Here is a 22359-nt window from a genome sequence, read left to right on the forward strand (position 1 = left end):
GTCATAATTTTTATATTTATTAGTTTTAGTATTTACTACTTAAATTACTTAATATATCCTATTTTCTTAATAATTCTATTGCTATTCTAAGTCTGCATTTCTAATGAATATAGTAGGTAGGTAATGGTGTAAGGAACAAATTAATGTATATAGTTTTTGTCAGTTTATTAGCAATTTTCTTAGAAATGGAATTATTTTGTTCAAAGTGTATGAGTATTAATATGGCTTTTAATGTTATTACCTGTATATAACTTTTAAAAATCTCTTCTCTACCTCGATTCATGACAGCGAAAAAGAAGGAAGAGATAGGAAAAAAGACAAGCAGCATTTGAAAAGGAAAAAGGAGTCTGATTTACCATCAGCTATTCTTCAAACTAGTGGTGTTTCTGAATTTACGAAAAAGAGAAGCAAACTAGTTCTTCCTGCTCCTCAGGTACTATCATAAAAGCAGTTTTTTCAATGTGTGAACTCATAGGCTTATCATATATTCACCAGATGTTTGAGGGCCTATATGCCAAGTTTTTGCTAGGTGCTGGGTACCCTTAAGAAATTCACGGTGAGCCACATAAAAATAAGTCATTGTGATATAGGATGATAAATAAGCAACAACTTCTCTGCATAATTATATCAGGCCTTAAACCGCTTACATGATGGTTTAGTAAGTAATTGTCATCTCTTAGCAATTTGTCAGGTTAGGGCTGCAGGCCTTTCTTTTGTGGTTGACCCAGGATAAAGGTGTTGTTTGGCTTTGTGGATCTTAGGCTGCTTTCTTTTAGGAAATGTTTTGTTCTGTCATATCTTTTTGAGAACAGCAGTGAAAAGTGGTGTGAGAGTCCTAGAGAAGAGAGGGGAACATTCCCTCAGGCAGCTTATCATGAGCTCTGTTCCTTTGACTTAATTATAGTTAGGCAGAAACATGGGAATTTTGAATAAGATTTTTTTTTTTTTTTTTAAAAACTTTGCAGATGAAAAAGGAATTGATCGATGGCTTGCTACAGGAGAGTTCTGTTTTGAGTCGTACAGCTTTGTGGAATTGGATAGTTCAGTGGAGCAGAGGGATGGACTTAGGAGGCCAGAAGAGTTTCTCTCTCAAAATGAATAGTCTGGCTGCAGCAACACAAGATTGTTCAGCACAGACAAAATAATTTTGCCAGATGCTGCCATTCCTAGTAGTGATCTTTCTTAAATTGAGATTTTGCCTGTAATTTTTTTTTTCTTAGTACTCCTTAGAATATTTATTTTGGTAAAATTACTAAGGTAACACATTTTGATTTATTTTCTTAGGGATCTTGTGGCTGAGTGGACTCTCTCTTTGATATTTTAATTGGTTTTCAGTCATCTCCCATCTGAGAGTTTTTTACAAATACTATTTTATGTTTTTGTTATATTAATATGTTTCTTGGTTTAAAAGAATTTCAGTGTGGGGATACATACAAGACTTCGCAGCTTAATACCGTGAAGTTTCCCCACCCCCATCCCTTATATAGGAAAGACTTTTAAAAACTTTATTATGAAAATTTTCAAACCCACAAAAAGTAGAGAGTAGTATTGTGAACCCTGGGTACTCATCACACAGTTTCAGCAATATCTCTTTCTGAAATATGGAAGCTTTAAGCTGTGGTGTTCTCTGGTTAAAATATTGCTTACTGTGATAACTGTCTTTTTAGATTTCAGATGCAGAACTCCAGGAAGTTGTGAAAGTAGGCCAAGCAAGTGAAATTGCACGTCAGACTGCTGAGGAATCTGGCATAACAAACTCTGCTTCCAGCACACTTTTGTCTGAGTACAATGTCACCAACAACAGCATTGCTCTTCGAACACCACGGACGCCAGCTTCCCAGGACAGAATTCTGCAGGTAAGCTGTCATATAGCAGAGTGAGCCTTTCACTTGTTTATTGTTCTTGAAAGTATTATGAAGATGAACACTGAGTGGTTTGGTTTTGTTTCTTTTAGGGTAAACAGTTTGAAATTGAGTCCTGAATACATAGATCCTAGAGATTTCTATAGTACGGAAGCTAAATCAGCAGATTCAATAATTAGGTGGTTTCCTTTCTACATTAAGTCGTAGTGTTTTTTGAAGCTAGCCCTTCTGCCTTCATTAATCTATCAGTAAAGCACAGCATTTTAAAATTTCATGTTGCCTAGTAATCCTAGAAAGAAAGCAGTTGTGTGTAGTCAGTAAGTTTTAAAACTTCCTTGTACTTCTGTACTTACCTCGGCATAGGCTGCCATCAGTACCACTTCCTTCCCTCTCCTTAACACATGAGGTATACAGCTCTGTGCGTTCTTACGGTGTCTGCATGCCGGAGGTAGTCAAGCCTAACAAAACACTGGAGTCTTTTGTTACCCTTATATCTCATTTTCTTTTCTCTGATAGTCAGAAATATAATTTTAAGGTCTTGATTCAGGAGCCAAGTAGTCCTAAAAGGCTTAGTAAGAAAACAGTGGTGTTCCGCATTACTTGCACTTTAGAGGTTTCAGTTACAACTGTTTTTACTACCTTATTGCTAAGACACTTTGTAACATGTTGATTTTTTCCCAACCCAGTTTTAGACATTTTTGCATCCAGAATTTGATCATTTGGCTCTTTTATAACTTCTGCCTCTATCATGCATACATATTCTTTCCATTCCCTCATCTTTCATTACAGTTATGTCATAATTTTGGATAGATCCATATTCATAGTTTATGTTATGACTTTTGCAACCATATTCAATGCTGAGCCACAGAGTGCCTTATAATCACTTCACTGTGCAGTATTTTGTATTTCTTTGAGTTAATACTTGTTTTATCTCATTGCTAAATTTGCCAATTACTTAGTAACTGATTTGACTCTAGACTTTATATTAACTGTGTAAATCTCCTGTAATGTGGGCAAATTTTAGATATTCTTATCTTTTAGAAGAAGTCTTTCCCAAAACTTCTAAGTGTTCTAGTCTGGATTGATTACTCTTAAGCTCTTGTTTATCATTCCTTCTCTTGATTACCCTTCACTGTCACCCTACAAAGTCCCTTGGATCTCCTTTTTCCTGGCTCCCATGCCTTTTGTTTTCTTGGTTTACTCCCTTTTTAATGAAGTATATCCTTCAGTAGCTTTCTGAGGAAGTGTTCATGGGAGATGGAATTTTTAAGACTTTGCATATCTGTGAATTACTGTTTTACCTTCTTATTTGGTTGGGAGTATAAGTGGGTGTAGAATTCGTATTGGAATGGTTCTTATTCAGTTTTGAAGGCCGTTCTCCAATGTCTTCTAGCTTCCATTGTTGCTGTTGAGCTCTCCGGTGCCCTTCAGGTTGTTAATAGAAAACCTATTTTTTTTCTTCCTTTGGAAGTTTATAGGATCCTCTCTTTTTCACAAGCATGTTTCTTGGTATGGTTCTGTTTCAATCACTATGCTAGGTACTTGGTGGATCTTTTCATTCTGGAGACTCAGGGCCTTCAATTCTGGGAAATTATTTTGAAATAAAAAAAAAATTTTCTTCCCTTTCACTAATGTGTTCTCGTTATAAACCTCAAATTTTCTTGTTTGTTTTTCTCAGATTTTCTGTCTTTTTTGATTTTTTGACTTAGTGCGAACAGATTTTCTGAATTTTATCTTTATTTGGTTTTAAAATTTCTACTGTTGTATTTTTAATTTCCAAGAGTTCTTTCTTAAATGTGTTTAGTTTTTTAAAGATTATTCTATTTGTGAATATCTTCTTATTTCTCTGAGGTTATATTGGTACTTTTGTTTTTATGCTTTCTTTTTTTTGCATAATTATTGTTAGTTTTATTCTGTCTATTGTATGAGATGTTTCCTTAAGTTATCTTTTGAGCTTTAGCTCTCTGCCTATATCTAGTGGGTGAAGGTGGGACAGTTAAAGTAGAAGCTTCTTGTTGGGGGTGGGGCTCCTTGGCTCTGGGCTTCCTTGAAGGCTCAGCTGGCTGGGGTATATCATTGGGGAATTCTTGATGTCAGTATTTCTAGACCTTTTCTCTTGTATTAATCAGATTCCCCAGAGAAATAAGTAGCTTCCAGTCTCCTGCCTGGAGGGTGTAAAACTGGAGAGCCTAGATGGGGAAAAATGCTTTGTATTTAGAATAGTAAAAGGAACACACAAAGGACTTTGATAATGTGAAATTCAAGGTTCTTTCCATGAATAAAGACATACTGAATAATGAAATAAGCCCTTTCTTCAGTTATCTTCGTTATGCCCCAAAAGTTAGTGACTTAAAACATTTTGTTATACTCATGGTTTCTTTGGGTCAGGAATTCAGACAGGACATGGAAGGAATGGCTTGTATCTGTTCCATGATGTCTAGGGCCTCAGGTAAGAAGACTTAGCATTTGGGGGTAACTTGATGGATAGGGCCCGGAATCATCATTTTTTCATGTTTTATGTGTGATACTGGCTATGGGTTGGGTTCTTACCTGGGAATGTGCATGTGGCCTCTCTTTGTGGGCTTTCTAACAGCATGGTGGCATGAGAGAGTTGAACTTCTCTCATGGTCTCTCAGGCCTCCAATGTGAGTGTTGCAGTGAGTGTGGTGGTAAGCTGCGTTTTTTCCTGCCCTTGCCTTGGAAATTAAGCCATGTCATTTATTGCTATATTCTTAGTTATGGGTAAGTCACAAGCGCACATAGATTCAAGAGGAAGGGACATACACTCTACTTCTTGATGGAAGGTGCATCAAGGTTGAATTATGACATGAGTTGGAGATTAAGAGACTTATAAAGGCAGTGATAGTAATGAATACAGGTTTATAGTGGCGGGACTAAGGAGAGTATAGTCAGTCTTGCCTACAAAAGGTCAGGGAAGACATCAGAAAGGAACCTGCCCACGTGAGGTCTTAGGAAGTGGATAGGCCAATTGGTAGTGTCTTAACTTCCCATTAGGAGAGTCTGAAGACACCGAGAGGCTGATGAAGACTAAATAAAGACTTAGTGATAAAGCTAGGTTAAAGATTTGGTGTACTGACAGTTATCTAAACTGACATGGGGAAATTTGAATTCTTAGTTACTTAAGATTATAAAGAGGTTTGGCATATTAAATAGAAGTTTTGGGGTAATGATAATTTCATATGTGAAGCCACAGAAGCATTTGACACATAAAACTTTGTTCTTAAACTTCTGAGTTGCTATGTGTAGGTCGACTGAAGGAATGGAAGTATTGAATTCTGCCATGGTCTAGTAGTCATTTTCTCTCTTGGTTTTCACTAAGAAAATGTGTAAAAATTCTGCCTCTTTTAAAATTTGTATAGTAGGACTAGAAGAGAAGATTCTGCTTTTCTTTCTAAACTGTTAAAACACACTTTTTTATTTTCTTGTTACTCAGGAAGCCCAGAACCTTATGGCTCTGACCAATGTGGACACCCCATTAAAAGGTGGACTTAACACACCTTTGCACGAGAGTGACTTCTCAGGTGTGACTCCACAGCGGCAGGTTGTACAGACTCCAAACACAGTTCTTTCTACCCCATTCAGGTATTATAGATAAATGTTTTCTGTTTTAGAAAAACTTGAATCTGAGGACTTGGACATGTTTGCTTTTAGTAACATTAACAGAATGGAAATAAGTGATCAGCTTGCCTTTTTCACAGTAGTAAATAACATAATAGTATCCAGGAAATAGTTAAATATTATATGGAGATTCCTTCTTTTTTGCAGTTTCTGATGCTTTCACTTCATTTCTAAATTTTTTATCTGATTTTAAAGAGCAAATCAGTTCATTGTTAATGATCATTTGGTGAATTTAATAAAAATTATAATCCTTTTTTAGTAAATATGCTGCTGAAATGAGCACAAAACTGTAATCCTTTTTACGTATGTGTTAATGTTGCCTTTCCCCAGCATTTCATTATGAAAATATCTAACATTCAGAGAGGTTGAAAGAATGGTAAAGCAAAGAGCTATGTATCTATCACCTAGATTGTATACAGTTGTTAACATTTTACTGTATTTGCTTTATCACATATCCATCCATCTGTCAATCCATCTTATTTAAATGCATTTCAGAGTAACTTGCAGATATCAGTCCATTTCACCCCTAAACACTTCCTCATGCATATCATTAACTAGAGTTCAGAGTTCAGTATTTGTTTACAGTCTTTTTGTTTTAAGCTGTCGTATTTTTAAGAATAATTTTAAAGATATAAACAATAGAAGCAAGTTGTATTGAAATAGAATTTTAGCTTTTAAAGGTTGGAAATAGTCGGGATTTCCTTTTAATCTTAAATGTTAGGCTATGTACTCCTGCTGTTTGTTTATTATGAGAAGCATTGCAGACTGTTAAAACTGTCCGTGACAGCAGGATCACGAAATGATGGCAGCCAAATCCGTCTATGTTAACATTTCTTGTAAGCCTTGTAAGGGAGCCTAATCCCTTTTTTTTTCTGAGTGTGTCTTGTCTCTTAACTAGATTGTAAGCTCCTTGGGGGCAGGGACCATGTCTTATGTGATAACACTTCACTTCACCCCTGGGGAACAGGTTTCTGGCAATACCATCTATCTGGAATAAAGCCAAGCTACAGGAAGTAAGACCTCCTCCCCCACCCCCAAAAAAGACTTTGAATAATTAAAATTTGAGCTGTGAAGTCTGTGGATTTTGTTCCTAAGAGATTCTCTTAGCTCTCACTCAGAACTATTCATATTTAGATATGATTCTTAAAGCCTGGTGTTTGGTTTCCAAATAAAATGTAAAGGGGGGAACTACTTAAAATATGCACACTGATAATGTTGTGATAGTGAACAGCTAAATAGGCAGGGGAGGATGCAAATTATTAGCCGAAGACCCTCAACTCAAACAGAGAGTGAGTGTGGTGGCTCACTTCTCTGCCCATTGAATGTATGTTCTTAGCCACCATACTGTGTCAAGAAAAAGTTGAAATAATGTCTGGTGGACCTAGCTTAGGGAGGCAAGAACATGTCAAATGTAGTGAGTTTAACTGAAGTCATTAAAATAAGGATACTGTATGTAAATACTAAGTTAGCTGAGCTAAACCTTTATTTTAACCTAGAGATCTAACCTAAAACCAGGTAGGAAGAGAGAATTTTTGAATTTCTATTTGTTTTATTTGTAAAATAATTTAAGTGAAAAACATTTGAAAGCACAATACAAATAAAAGGAGCACTTTTATTACTTAGAATTTCTGTCTTTCTAGGACTCCCTCTCATGGATCTGAAGGGCTGACTCCTCGGAGTGGGACAACTCCCAAACCAGTTGTTAACTCTACCCCGGGTAGAACTCCTCTTCGAGACAAGTTAAACATTAATCCTGAGGATGGAATGGCAGACTACAGTGATCCTTCTTATGTGAAGCAGATGGTACATATCAGTTCTCTTTTAATACTCTTTAAAAAAATTTAAAAAATCTCATGGGTGCCAAGTTAAAAATTTCCCCATCAGTGCATATTACACATACCTTAAGAATAGGTACACCTGTAGATGTCAGAAAAGTTGAATGATTTGCAGTACTTGAGAAGGGAACCTTTGGTCTCATATGCCTACTTTTTTTTAATCTTAATATGTTTGTAAGTATTGATTAATGCCTATAGTGATGCTCCTTGTGTCTCTTTTGTGATTTTAATTTTAATAATTTACTAATACTTTCTTGAATCATACACTTACTTAAAACTTTTTTTCTGTAAAATAAATTTTTAGTTTCGAATGCCTTATAAATTAAATTTTGGCCCTCGATTCCTCTATTGCTCTGTACTTTTAGATAGACAATTTAGATCTCTAAGCCAGATCAATTTTGATGTTTATTGCTGATCTTAGTGAAGTTTTCTTTTGTATGTTTTGCATGGTTATGTAGAAAGATAATTATAAAAGTTGCAGTTTTGCTTTGCTCACGTTATTGCTTTTATTACATCATTACTGGGCCTTATCTATGCCAGGGAAATCATTGGTGAGATTTTTTTGTTAATGAGTTCCAGTGATACTGGTCTGTTTTCAGTTTATAATTTAATTCTAACTTCATGTATAGATTTGGTTAGTTAGAATTCTTTTAATGCTCAAATCGATATCAACTAATGCCAACTCTGATTGGCTACATAAGAATTAAATGAAGAATTTAATGTATGCAAAGCATGAACAAAAGATGTCCATTGTTTTAAAGTTTATACTCTGGAGAGGTTGACAGTGCTAAACCAAGTTAAAAAAATAATTGTTATGTAAGAACAAAGTGAGCCCTTTGACTAAAATTTAACATGACTAGGGTGGCTAAAGAAATACTAACATTTGTTGTGTGTGTATGAAGAAAGCCTTCACTGAAGAAGTATGCTCAGTAGGTGGGTGGCAATTCTTCCAGATGGAGGCCACAACATGAGTAAGCATGGAGCATGTTTTAAGCAACTTTAGCAACTCATCTGTTCCTTGCATCTAGCATATGTGTAATAGAGCCAGTGGGAAGTGAGAAAGGAAAAGTGAGCTGAGGAACACTTTGGGCACCAGACGATTTTCTCTGGAACAATGGATTTTTTTTTTTTTTTTGGCCTGCATATGATCTAGTATTTCTATTAAACACACCCACACACACATATGCCCACATATGTTACCTCCCCACCCCCCAAATATTTTTACTCACTTTTAGGCATCTTTTCAGATTAGGTTTCATTAGTCCAAGGACAAACTAATTTTTGAATTTGTTCTTTTCAGTTGCTGTTAAATTTCAGTGTCAGAAATGTTTTCCTTTATCTATTTCTTGTTTGTTGTGAGAATACTCGCTGGTGGTGCTTGCAGCTGCAGCGTTTACCCCAAGATAACTTGCAGATAACAGCCCTAACCTTACCCGCAAAGTTTGCAGCAAAATATTGCTTTTATTTTTATTTTGCCATCGCTCTGATATATCGGCAGTCTTTGGAAACAAATGACGACATTCTGTTTATAGCATTCTGTTTTTTTGTGGTATTTCCATATAAAAAAATATAGTAATTTTCAATTGCTGAAAATGTGAAATCCTACATGTTCTGCTTTGTGTTGTTTCCTACTTTGAAATTTACCACACACACAAAAATGATTAAATACTGATCATGTACATTTCTGTTATATTAGGATTAGAGACAAGTTCTGTTTAGAAATTACTCCAAGAACAGTTTTTATATTTTATTTTCACATTGAAAACCAGTCAGATTTTCTTCAGCCTCAAAGAGTGTGTTTATGTAAAATTAAATTAATGTTGGCAGTGAGCTGCACTTTTTTTTTTCTAAGTGGGAAATGGGTTAAATGGGAATCCTGACTTTTTTTTTTTGCCCCTGCAGAGTTAATTCCAACACCTATTAGAATGTCCCAGAGTAACTTTACTGATTCCAAATAAAAGTTTTTCTTGATCTTAATGTAGGGAAGAAATGGAAATAGAAATTAAACAAAAAGCTTGTCTCAGCTCCGAAGTTAGGAACATTTCCTAGAATTAAAATTAGGCTAATTATTTTTTTAAAACTCTTATAGAATATTGATTAAATACTTAACGTGTATGAATTGAGAAGGATCAATTCTTTCTACAGGAAAGAGAATCTCGTGAACACCTCCGTTTGGGGTTGTTGGGCCTTCCTGCTCCTAAGAATGACTTTGAAATTGTTCTACCAGAAAATGCTGAGAAGGAGCTGGAAGATCGTGAAATAGATGATACATATGTTGAAGATGCTGCTGACGTGGATGCACGAAAGCAGGTTGGTAATTGTTCTGGAAAGGAAGTGTGAGTTTACTAAATATATCAGTAGGCTGAAAGAATGCAGAATGGCCATTAAATATCTCATGATCTCTAATTAAAAGTTCTTTCAATATTAAAAAAATATTACCCTAAAGTAAATTACATCATTAATGATATGTAATCAAATTATTAACAATATTCTCAGTATCTTGAATAGGCATTCTTAAAATGTATATGTATGTAGCAATTTAAATACCCTCTGTCATATTCATTATTCTTTTCAAAATACTCAGTCTTTTAGACATTGCTTTTCACTCTTGCCAAGAGAAGGAGTAACTGATCAGTCTTAAAAACAAGTATATTTTGGATTGGTTGAGTAAATGGTTTTAGGTCAGTGTAAAATAAAAAAAAAAAGTGGGTTTGGAAATTTTAGAGTGTGCCAGAATAATATTAGTAATGCTTTGTACTAATGCATTTTATAGTAACTTTTTTCTCATTTGCATATAATAACCCAGTGATGTAAGTAGGATAGGTATTAGTTTCATTTTAGAAACTAGGAAACAGATTCCAGTGAATTAAGTTAACTTTCCTAGGTCTCATGGCTGGAAAGTGGTGAATCTTGAACTTAAACTGAGATCATAGGACTCCTTTCTGGAATTCTTGCTACAGTCCATTTCAGGATGGTTTTACAGGCTGAGTGTTTTCATGGAATTGGAGTGACAGTGGCATCCATGGAAATCATATTTTAGAGGGAAATCATATGAATGTGCTTTTTGGTGGGGAATATAGGATAATACTTTTTGTGTTTAGTTCTCTTAGTTACTTTCACTCTCAGAAATGGTGTGAGATTTTAATGTTTTATCTCACATTATTCATAATTTGAGAATCAGGAAACAATACATTCCTTGACTGGCTTTTTGAACTAAAAATCAGTCGCTTTGGTGGTGGAAGAGAAGGATTGGGTCGCAGGAGGAATAATCACTCCTATAAGTTTAGGATTCTGATTTAGACAAGAAAAGGATGATTATCTGATGGTACAGCTATGTGTATTTGGAGAATGAGCTAGTAGACACTGGAAGTTCTCAATTTCTATTTTACTGAGAGAGTAAATAGACTACTTTCTGTTGCCTTATATTGCCTTTCTGCAAACTTAGAGATGTCTATAGCTTTATCTCTTAGACATTCATGTTCTTATAGACTAAAGTGTTTTCAACTTCATTGAAATGTGTCAAATACTTTATAACTGCAGTAATGGATATATAATTTTTTAGGCTATACGAGATGCAGAGCGTGTAAAGGAAATGAAACGAATGCACAAAGCTGTCCAGAAAGATCTCCCAAGACCAACAGAAGTAAGTGTTAGAATTTTTGGCTAAGGAAGTTTTAAGTTTCTTTTTATGTGATTTTTTTTTTTTTAATATATCCTGCTCCTTTAGTCATAAAATCTGTAAAACATAATTTCATCTATTCTCTGGAATATATAGTAAAGCAGTTTTCAGATCCACTCACTGGTACAAATAAGAATTTAGAAGGAAAAAATGAATTTCTTTTGAAAATGTATAACTGCTATTTATTTTCATGCTAGAACAAGTAAAAACATTAGTATGTTGCAGTGATATGCTTCATAATTTTACTTGTTTTAAAATTTTAGGTAAATGAAACTATTCTAAGACCCTTAAATGTAGAACCACCTTTAACAGATTTACAGAAAAGCGAAGAGCTAATCAAAAAAGAAATGATCACAATGCTTCATTATGACCTTCTACATCACCCTTATGAACCACTGGGAAATAAAAAAGGAAAAACTGTAGGATTTGCTACCAACAATTCAGAGCACATTTCCTATCTGGAACATAACCCTTATGAAAAGTTCTCCAAAGAAGAGCTGAAAAAGGTATGATTGAGCAGGAATATTTCTGTCTTGAGATTTAAGTATTTGACACTGTGTATCATGGACAAATATTAACTTCTTTTCCCTTATTGGTATTCATAAACATCTGAAGTAGATGGTTAGGAGATAAGTGTTCATATTAAGTGTTGTGAAAAGGACACTCTCCCACCTCCCATGTTTAATAACAGACCTTTATCAGGTAAACACTGGCTTCAGTGGCAGGGTGTTTTTGTTTCATAGGTGTTGCCTGATTGATAGTGATACAATTACTGTTTTCTTTGACCCCATGTTGTTTGAATAGAATTGAGTGCCATTAATACTTAAATGTCATTTATTTAGACTAATATGAAAAAGCAAGAATGTGTATGTGTTAAAAACTTTTATCGATTAAATGTTTCACCTAGTCAGAGAAAGGAAATATTTTTTACTCATTCCCCCTCACATGAGTTCCCCTTATACTTTTGAATAAAGAAGTAAATATGTCCTTGTATAAAGTTGGTCCTGCCTTTTCCTTCATAAGCATTTTACTTCTGCTCTCACAAAGCAAACAGCTGTGATTGTGAATAGATATCTGTACAACAGTTTAAGAAAATACAATTGGTTTTGTGGTTGGAAGCAAAGTGCTCATTAGCTTAAAAGTCTTTTTCTTTAGTCCTTTTTTCATTATCCCTGAGGGACAATGATAAACTCATTGATTGGAATGGGCTAATGCATATTTGGGAGAAAACAAGTAAGATTCTTTTTTCTGTCTTCCTGCACTTTTCCCTTTTTTCTTTCTTTATATTTTTCTTACTGCATAAGTAATACATGTTTATTATAAGATTTTTAGAAAATAGAGAAAGGAAGGAGGGTTTAGATTTATATTTCAGCAATTCACCCCGGGTTTCTGAGTAACTTTGAGTTACTTTTTAAGTAAGTGTGTTGGGAAATGGACATCTGTTGAGTGCCTATGCCGTGTCGAGCACATTTATTTAATTATCAAACTGGGGTTGACAGTTAGACTATGAACTTGATTCTTGATAGTTTCCTTTTGTTAGAATGAAAATAGGAGGGGAAGATGAGATTTAGGAAATAAGTTTTCTTAAATTTATTGTATGTATGGAAACCTGAAATTAGGATCACATCATTGCAAGTAGAGGTCCTGTAGGAGATAGATTCTAATGAAATTTTTGAAAATAATTGTAAGTAGTGCTTAGGAATCATTTGAAACCATTACAAAATAGTTTAAATATTTGCCAATATTTTATTTATCTATTTATAGTACTGTTCCAAAAGAATTTGAAGCAGCTATTTACTTAGCAGATTCTGTATGGACAGTTTAAAGATAACTTAGCTGTACTCCCTCAGAATTATAAAAGATGAAGTAATATTTTTTACCATGTACAGTTTCAGAGTGAAATACTATTTCTCTTATAATAAAGTGTCAAATTTTATTAACTATGTTAAAATTGGTTTGTTTCCATTATTTCCCTTAAGAGGTATTGTTTACACGTTTCCATTCTTTAGCTTCTATAGATGTGATTTTCCATATTTTTGTTTAAATTTTTTGTATGCTGGTCATCGATTTTATATATTTTGGCCTGTTTATTTTCTAATATTACTGGAATAATTGGATGCTTTCTATAAAGCACAAAAAAAATCATTGTCAGTTTTTCATGAGCCATGAAGCAAAGAACTGGAAAAAGATTAAGTATGCTCATGGAGTCTTTGTGTCTGATGTTGGGCTTTTTATGTGTATTATCCTCATTTTACAGTTGAGAAATGGGCTCAGAGAAGTTAAACAAGTTCAGACAGCTACTTAAGTTAAGTGGAAAGCTGTGATTTAAAACCCAGACTTGTCCAACTTCCCCCTCATTCTGTCATCGTAACTATTTCTTCAGTAGTGAACAAAAGTTTGTCTGCAATGCATCATTATTTGATTTGTGCCCCAGTCTAATTCTTTGGCAATGTCAGGGGCGTTCCTTCAGATGAGGGAAAAAAGGCATGTGTGAAACAAATGCCTAGTTCCCTTTCATGATCATGTGAGTCCTAAGTGTAGGGAGGGATGGTAGAGTTGAAAGGAGCTCACCCAAACATTGGTGGTATTTGGTTTGGGCATGAATCCTGCCTGTCTGCTTATTAGTGATGTGCTTTTGAATAAGGTGTTTAATCTCTCTGAGCTTCAGTTTTATCAACTTCAAAAGGAAGTTAATATTGGCTACTTTGTAAGGTGGTTGTGGTGTTTGGAGATAATATCGATCAAAAGATAAATCCAGTTCCTGGTACATAGTAGGTACCTGAAAAATAGTAGTTACTATTATAATGAATGAAGGCAGAGGACATTTGTTATTGGAGTACAGGGGTGCTTGACTTTTCAGACTAGTTGGCATTGACTTACAGGCTTCTTAATTCATTTTGCTTAGGTATTTTCCCCCCTCCAAAGAACAACCAGTCAACTAGAACTCTTTGCCTTTGCCCAAAGGAGGAGGAAAGACTAGTCTTTTAAAGCTTTCTGTTGATGGCAAATATTTCTAGTACTCAAACTTACTGAAATTATTATTTATAAACAGGCCCAGGATGTTCTGGTACAGGAGATGGAAGTGGTAAAACAAGGTATGAGCCATGGAGAACTCTCAAGTGAAGCTTATAACCAGGTGTGGGAAGAATGCTACAGTCAAGTTTTATATCTCCCTGGGCAGAGCCGCTACACACGGGCCAACCTAGCAAGCAAAAAGGACAGAATTGAGTCACTTGAAAAGAGGCTTGAGGTTAGTATCCTTTTAATGTTCTAATTTAAATGTTCTTTGAAATAATGAACCAAATAATACCACTGGAAACAACTTCAGAAAATTAGGCCTGAGGGGGTTTGGTTTGCCTTTGCAGTTTTTGAGGGAAAACTATTCGGAAGTTTTGATTTTTGGCCTCTGGATTTTTCAGAGTTGCTGGCCTTCATGATACAGTGCCCTTCAAGTTGGCCATAGGTCGGTCAGTCAGAACCTTTTAGATGTGAGAGCAGGAGCCAAGAAGTTAACACTAGTCACTCAAAACAATGTGGATCAGTGCTAGAGTAGCTCGTTTTCTCAAAGAAGGGATCTCAGTGATACCAAGACTTTTTTCTATAGCCAAAAGAGGGCGCATTTACAAAACTGATATCTTTCATCCTCTGATTTCCTAAGTTTGTTGCAGAGAGAGTTAAATTATCTAGAATGGCTTCCATGATTTTTTTCATGTCTGTGAAAATGTTGAAATGTACTAGGCGGGAGTTTGATGGCATGTGGTTTCTTAATATAATCTGAATTTTCTGAATTCCAGAATCTGTGTAGGTAGTTTACCATTGGCATGCAAATTGTGGTTCATGGACCACTAGACTGCCTTGTGGATTCTTAATGGTGGTCTTCAGGGATGTTTCTGAGGCCAAAATGGAATGGGAAAAAGAAAGGGGTGCTTCAGGCAGTCACATGGAGAAAATGGCCTCTTATGTGATTACAAGTTTTCCTTTACAGAAAGCAGATTTGAAAATATTTTTAAGGTTTAAAATCAAAAATAGTAAATAAAATCATTGGGGTAGTTGAAGTGTGTGGGGCTAGGGAAATAAGCTGGAAAAAGCAGTATCTTTTAAATTGAAATTATTCTAGGTTAATTTTACCTTTCAGAGCACATGTGTAGGTACATAATGGTTAATGCTCATGAACGTATTTTATCATTTAGTGAAAAATTAGTTTTCCTGAAGTAATTCTCATCTTGGATGAAACCTTAGCAATCCAGTACTCCTTAGTTGTACTACTAACTTCCAGTAGGGTGTGCTGTTGCTCTGTTTTAATTCTCAGTTTGAGGGAAAGTAGAACATCAGCGGTTAAATCTGAAGTTAACGTTTTCTGTTGTGTAGACCTCATTTCTTATAAATGGTAGTTAGTAGTGTAATTATGATCTAAGGTCAGCATCGTAGTTGATTGGAGGGCTATTTGGAAAGCTTTCTTGTAACATTTATGTATAAATACTTAGGTCTCTCACTTAGTTTGAAAATCTCATTTGAGGTGGGAAAACTGTCTCAAATGGTAAGGACATTTTGTGCTCTTAAAATATATAAAAAAAAGTTTTTCCCTAAATCTCATTTACTTTGTTGAGGCACTAACTTTCATGACAGCAAATAAATGTGTCACGAATTGAGTGGTGCCATAAAGTACAGTAATTTTTATTTCTATGTTGAATTGGTCTTGCGAGTTTTGAAGGGAAAAGTACAGAAAGAACCGCTGCTGTTCTTTAGAAGATTTATTTGGGTCGTTTATGAGCAACCATTAAAAACATGTGGTTCTCTTTGTTCAGTTCAGTACCAGGAACTGAAATCTTCTGTTGAACTATTTTTGTGGAAGGACTGGTGATTTTGGAAGAGTATTCATAAAACAATCTGAAGTAATTTTTCTTGACTCCTGGATAACTTATTTTATTGTTTACCCAACTAGATACTTTTAAGGAATATGTAATCAAATCTTTTAATTTAGTAAACTATGCTTATTTCAAATGAAAGTTCATTAAATCTTTAAGAAGAAGAAAAGAGACTCAAAAACCCAAATAAACAAATCCCCCATTTTATTTGTATCCATCCCTAATTCAGAACTAGGTTTGTCTTAGCTTATTTTAGTTTTTGAAGATATAATTCTACTGGTTTAAACTACATAAATATTTTATTTCAATTGTGGTAATTCTTTCATCATTTCAGTTGATTGCTAAATTATAAACATTATTCAAAGTTTGTTGTGGGGAAGGAACTCTAGTTGTATTATATAAACTAAATACTATACTTAAATTATCCTTTCTACTCTTAGGTTCAGGGAGATATGCCTTTCTGTGCAAGCACAGTACACTATGGCTGCTAGTGTGTTTGATTTTTGCTGCCATGAACTTTGAAACAGTGAATTTAAATTATGGCCCTATCCCAGCATATCAAGCAAGATGAAATCCAGCTTTGTCGTGGTTGGTGTCTCCTAAATGGATTAAAAAAACATGCCCTGAGGTTTATATTGGAGCTAGTCTTTGAGCCATTACTCATGATTAATATTTGAAACTTAGAACTTAAATGAAAATCCGTAAGATAGTCATTTAAAAGTAATAGAACCATCTCAGATTTTATGTAGAATGTGGTAGGTGGTGCAAGGAGTCTGTTAAATAAATAGAATCAGAATGTAGTCACAGGTCAGAAGTAAGTGGAAAGACTTCTGAATTATAACCAAGTCCATGTATTTTATTCTGCTTTGGAGGCAGAATTAATTTTAGAAACTTGCCAGACAGCAGCATCGAACAAATGACAGGTAATATCAGAAAAGGAAAAAGTTAGAAAGCATAGCCTGTTGAGGTCACTTAAATATGGTGGCAAAAAGCCGTGTGTATGTTAATAGCTTCTGTGAAGGCATTTATAGGTGTATGGTAGGAGGGTAGAGTGATGGCTGATTATAGTGATAGCCTAAATAAATGAGAATAGCCACTTTCTTTTCAGTGTCATTTTTTTTTTTTTTTTAAAGAAGGATGGTTATAATTATAGAGAAGTTTTTTCCACATGGTTAAAAATAAAAGTACTTTAGTACTTTATTTAGTCCCATGTCCGGTGAATATTACTAGGCATCTACTATGTGCCAACCCCTGGTCCAGGCCCTAGGGATACAACAGGAAACAGGCAGATGAGCTCCCTGCTCCTGTGGACTGCAGTTATCTGGAGAACGCTTAATGTGGAGAACCTCATTTTCTGACGATGCCAGATAAATGAGTCATTACTGTATTTGAGAAGTGCAAATAGAATTTGAAGTGTTCTAATTTGTTTCCACTTTAAGTGGAAATAGGAAATCGTCTGAAGACATAATTATTTTGAGTGAAATAATTTCCAGTAGGTGTAAAAGTGAAATGAGAAGTCTGAATTTAGGCCTGCTATTAAATTTAATAGTATTTGAAATAGTATCTAAACTGCTGTGTTGAGGAAGTTTGGCTGAAAAGTAGATTTTGTCATGTTAGCTATAAAAATGGGAAGGCTTTCCTTAGAGGTGGAAACTAGGTCCAGAAGTAATACTTCTCCCTGTATTTTACTGGCACAGTCAACTTAGTTAAGAAATATTATGTAACATTGACTTCTTGGAAATAAAGTAACTTACAGAACACAGATAACACATTTAAAATCCTTCTCAGTGTATTTGTAGAACTCTGAGAACCGCTGCCTTTACTGAATGGTTATATTTTAGCAAATTTGGCTGCACAATGGATCTCATTTTCTCAGTGATTTTTATTATAAAGTCAGATGTTTTTACACAGAAAAAATATTTTAAAGTATTCTTCAAAAAGTACAAATTTAGGGTAGGGATTAAGTTGGTAGGCACTTCTGGGTGGAGGACTATATGTTGTATCTCAGCAGGTTTATGCTTATATTCCTGAGTGTGTGTGTGGGTGAGGGGCGGGGGGATGGCGTGGAGTGCAGGAGAGAAGTTCCAGTACTTTGGAATGCTCTGTTTCTCAAGTTCTGCTCTGCTATGACCCTTAAAACAATTGGCAGATTTCTTGGATGTTTCTAGCAAGAACTCCAGAGTTGGACCAGAGGTCTTCTTGGTACAAGGATATTGCTTCTCTTATGCTTTCACCATTGAGTTGAATTTCTTTCTTGCAGTTCGATTTCATTTCCTAACTTAAGCAGATATAAAGTGCTCTCGGTATTATTTTATTGGTATTTAATGGTTCTTGGAAAGGTTTTTAGTAAAGTTTTATACTGCTTAGCATGCTTTACAGGGATGCATTCTGACAATTGCTAACTCTGATAGATGCTTACAATAATCACTTTGTTGGACTTGCATCTCATCAGTGTAGAGAATTTCACTGATAAAAATTAATGCTAGTGAGCAGTATAGAGATTAAAGGAGAGTCACTCATGGACTCTTGTTTACAAACATTTCAATGGTTGAACCACATCTTTACTACTGCAGGATCATATTGCTGAATGATGGGCTGGGAAGTGGAGCTGCCATTAACTCTATATTTATTTTGGGTATCCTTAAACCTGTTTTTCCAGTGGTATAAGATTATATTCTGGGCCCCCAAGCAAGAGTTTCAGTGAGGGATGCTCTTAATGTTTCTGAACCTCACTGTAACAGACTTTAACTGAAGACAGTATTAGAAACCCAAGGATAATGTGTTTACTTTGGAATTACTTAAGCTTAGTAACCTTAACAAACTTACTGAGTTTGAAAGTAACAATTACACTTTTATAAGTCCCATACAGCCCCCTTTTGTAATGACCCAAGGAAACACTTATGGTTCCACTGATTCATCTCCTGGGGACCATCAGTTTTCCATTGGTCTCAGGCCAGTCTTTTTTAGACAGTTTCTCTTCTATGCATTTAAAAAAATAACATTTGTAGGGCATTTTTCTAGAAATAATACATGTACTTTGTAGAAAATTTTAAAAGAAATTAAAAACATTAGGAGAAGAACATGTCGGTGGGACATAATCACCTTAAACATTTTGTGTGTGTGTGTGTATGTGTTATTATATATATATGTGTGTGTGTACACATATGTATGATTAAATATGGTAGGAAAAAGATTACTTTGTGCATCCACATATAACTGTGTGGATGAAAGGAGAGTGTTTAAAATTGGGACCATCATACACTATTTTGTTCATTTAATATTGTAATATAAATATCATTAAAAAATAAAAAGAAACCTGATCACTTACTCTCATTTAAAGTCTGTGGCAAAGATTAGCTTTGGTGAAATCTCTAAATAATCATGTGAGTTATAGTCTGCTCAGCTTCTTAAAAAATTAAGTAATTTTTTCCCTGTAAAAATTTTCTGAGAGATGTTTGTTTTCCTTTAGTTATATAGTTTGTTAAGAATAAAATAATTAGGAATTTAAGAATATAATGTTGGGGAAAGTAAAAGCTTTTCTGAAGTGTCAGAATTCATATATGTGGATACATCCAGGTTAATGTCTAAATCAGGGAAAGAATGATGGGCAGATCTGTTAAGATCTTGTTTACATATGTCTAGAATAATTTGTTTTTCAGGGAACTGTCTGGTGGCATTAAGCCATTTGGTCCCACAGCTTGAATTTCTTCAGGCATGTTTGTGGTTCGGGGGCTGAGGCAGGGAGAACTTTCAGTTTATTAGCAGTGGTTTGGCCTAATGTGTTGAACTTTCAAGAAGGACACAACTGTATAGCTTCATCGCTTAGTGGCTCTGTGGTCCAGTGCTGGTTACTTAACCTCTCTGAGTTTCAAATTTTTTTACCTATAAAATTTGGGAAGGTAATGTTTTTTATCTTACGGAAGTGAGATAATGTAAGATTAAATGAGATCCTATGTGCCTAGTAAATATAGCAAGTTTAAGTGAATGGGAATTTTCTCCATGTCTCTTCAGGTCTATGTCACTCTTAGTATTATCTAAATAATGAGATAAGCTTGGTTTGATACTTCGAGGTATCAAGAAATAACTTCACCTTGAAAGAGGGTGGCTGAATTTTTATTCTCTACATTTTGATGAATGTCCGAAATACAAGACATGGGTTGGTTTTAGGAGAGACTAAAAAAATAAGATTTTGGTTAGTATAAATGGATCTTAGTTGATTGTAGATTTTAACTTACATTTCATGTATACATTTTGGTGTGCTGAAATAGTTGACATACATTTTAATGTCTGTATTGTATTTCATTGTATTGCTATTTCATGATTTGTGGTGTACGATCTTAAAATAATTAGCCTTTAGAGTAATACTGAATTCGAATTAAAAAAAATATCTTTTATTATGGGAATATAAAAATATACCAAAAGTAGACTAATGTAATGAGTCCTTAGGTATTTTCACCTAGCTATGACATTCATTAACTTATAGCTACTTTATTTCATCTATTTCCCCTTTCCCATTATTTTGAAGCAAATTCCAGACATTATATTATAAAACAGAATTACGGGGCATGAAATTTGTCAGCATGGTTTCTTTATACATTTATATCTAGGTATATTTTCATTCATCTCTTCAAATTGAATTTTGCTCTTTCATTTTGGATGAAGTCAGCTTTAATTGTATCAAGTGTTATCCTTTTTTAAATTTCTAATAGTTTTAGTGAACTTTATTTAAGATTATTAGAAATTTAGTGCTGATACATATTTAAAGCACAGACTTCCATTATAATCATGTTTGGGAGGTTTATCTGGTGACAAGTGGACAGAATATTTAATCTTAGCCCCACTACTAACTTTGTTAGATGTTGCTGCTAATTTTGCTAGATATTTTAAGAAGACTTTAAGTGTATCTGTGAGAATTTGAAAAAAATTTTTTTGAAACTTTTGGTAAATCTGTATGTACAGTGACTTGAACGCCATTTTGGGGGGCGAACTTTTGGTAAATCGGCTGTAAGATGCAGTGGAAGCTCTGTGAGCCAATATTGTTTTTTCCAAAATAAATGGTCCTTCAGGGTAGTTGCTAATGCTTAATTGTGTGTGTGTGTGTGTGTGTGTGTGTGTGTGTGTGTGTGTGTGTGTGTGTGTGTGTGTGTTTAAAGGCTTAGAAATATGAATCAGTCTGGTTCTTCCCAATTCTTTGTATTTTAAACAATAAGGTTTTATACTCTATAATGGACTTTAATGTTTCTGTGTATGTATGAATGTAGGGTGGGGGACTTGGGGCTAATTGAAGGTAGTTCTGTCGCATGTATGCATGTGTATTTCATGCTTGAGATTTATTACTTAAAAAAAGGCCACGCTTTTTAGTTTTTTTCCCCTCTTAAAGTGCACTGAGCAATCATAGGTTGAGCATTTTACAAAGTATACAGATATCTTCCTTCTCATTTTAATGTAATTTGGCAGATAGAAGGTAACTGAGCTAAAATCTAATATTAAAAGCTGTATTCTATTCTTATATTTTTAATGACTAACTTTATATAGTTGACTAAATTTTTTCTTGAAAATTTTTTTGTATTATTTATTTCCATACTTGCTAAAACCTTAGCATAATATTTGAGTCAGAAGACTTATATAAAACTCGAGTCAAATAAAATTGTTGACATTAAATGGAAACTAGCATCTTTGCAGTTTTAAAATCTTTGGTAGTTTGGGAATAATATATGACTCAGCTGTTTGAGGTGAGGTAATTCCGAGATATAAGGTACCAGTCATACTAAATGTGCATTGATGACTAATTAAACACTTTCTGAACTTAAGTATTATACAATTATATAATTTTCAGGTGTACATTGTCATTGACATCTGCATATTCTATTGTGTATGACTAATTTTTAAAAAGCAGAAAAAATCCCACTATTTGTATTATTTTAAAATTTTATGCTGTTAAGGTTTTTGGTGTTTGAATCCACATGTAATTTGAGTATCAAATGTTGGTATTCTTAGAATATGCTGAATTGTGTAAGGAACTTGATATAACTCATGGATTTAGTTTTTCACTTACTGAGGATGAGGACTTTTTGGTAGGGCTAGGTAAGAGGAAACAGCTGATACCTAGCTTCTGTAATGACAGTGGCTGAAACAGGGTTCTCCATCCTGATTGCCAGTTAGAATCACCTGGGGACGTTAAAAATACAAAGTTTTGAGATCATTTACATAAGGGTTCCTAGGTTTAGGGCACTAGCACTGGTAGATTTTTAAAACTTCTACTACAGGTAATTAAATTCTAAAGTTTAGTAGGGGTTGAAAACCACTGACTTGCAAAGACGTACTCCAGTCGTGTTAAATGGTGTGGTGGTTCTCAAGAGGCAAACTGCTGACTTAAAATAAGGAACATCTCTTTTTATCTTGCTTTATTTCCAGGAAGGAGTCCATGTCATTTTTAAAATTAAGGTTGGAATTTTAAAGAGGGGTTTAATGCCTCATCC

At 34.5% G+C, this 22359-nt stretch overlaps 1 protein-coding gene across 1 annotated transcript in view; it reads left to right on the top strand.

Moving 5' to 3' along the window:
* The window catches only part of CDC5L (cell division cycle 5 like), a 37915-nt gene that overhangs the window by 12030 nt on the left and 3526 nt on the right, over positions 1-22359 (top strand). The window contains exons 7-14 of the mRNA XM_036218451.1: positions 289-433; positions 1668-1856; positions 5317-5465; positions 7142-7304; positions 9482-9646; positions 10899-10979; positions 11279-11521; positions 14068-14265. Of these exons, the coding sequence (XP_036074344.1) occupies positions 289-433; positions 1668-1856; positions 5317-5465; positions 7142-7304; positions 9482-9646; positions 10899-10979; positions 11279-11521; positions 14068-14265 (1333 nt within the window). The remainder of the gene's footprint in view (positions 1-288; positions 434-1667; positions 1857-5316; positions 5466-7141; positions 7305-9481; positions 9647-10898; positions 10980-11278; positions 11522-14067; positions 14266-22359) is intronic.

The sequence above is a fragment of the Rousettus aegyptiacus genome, unplaced genomic scaffold, assembly GCF_014176215.1.
Source record: "Rousettus aegyptiacus isolate mRouAeg1 unplaced genomic scaffold, mRouAeg1.p scaffold_m13_p_1, whole genome shotgun sequence".
In the NCBI taxonomy this organism is placed as follows: Eukaryota; Metazoa; Chordata; class Mammalia; order Chiroptera; family Pteropodidae; genus Rousettus; species Rousettus aegyptiacus.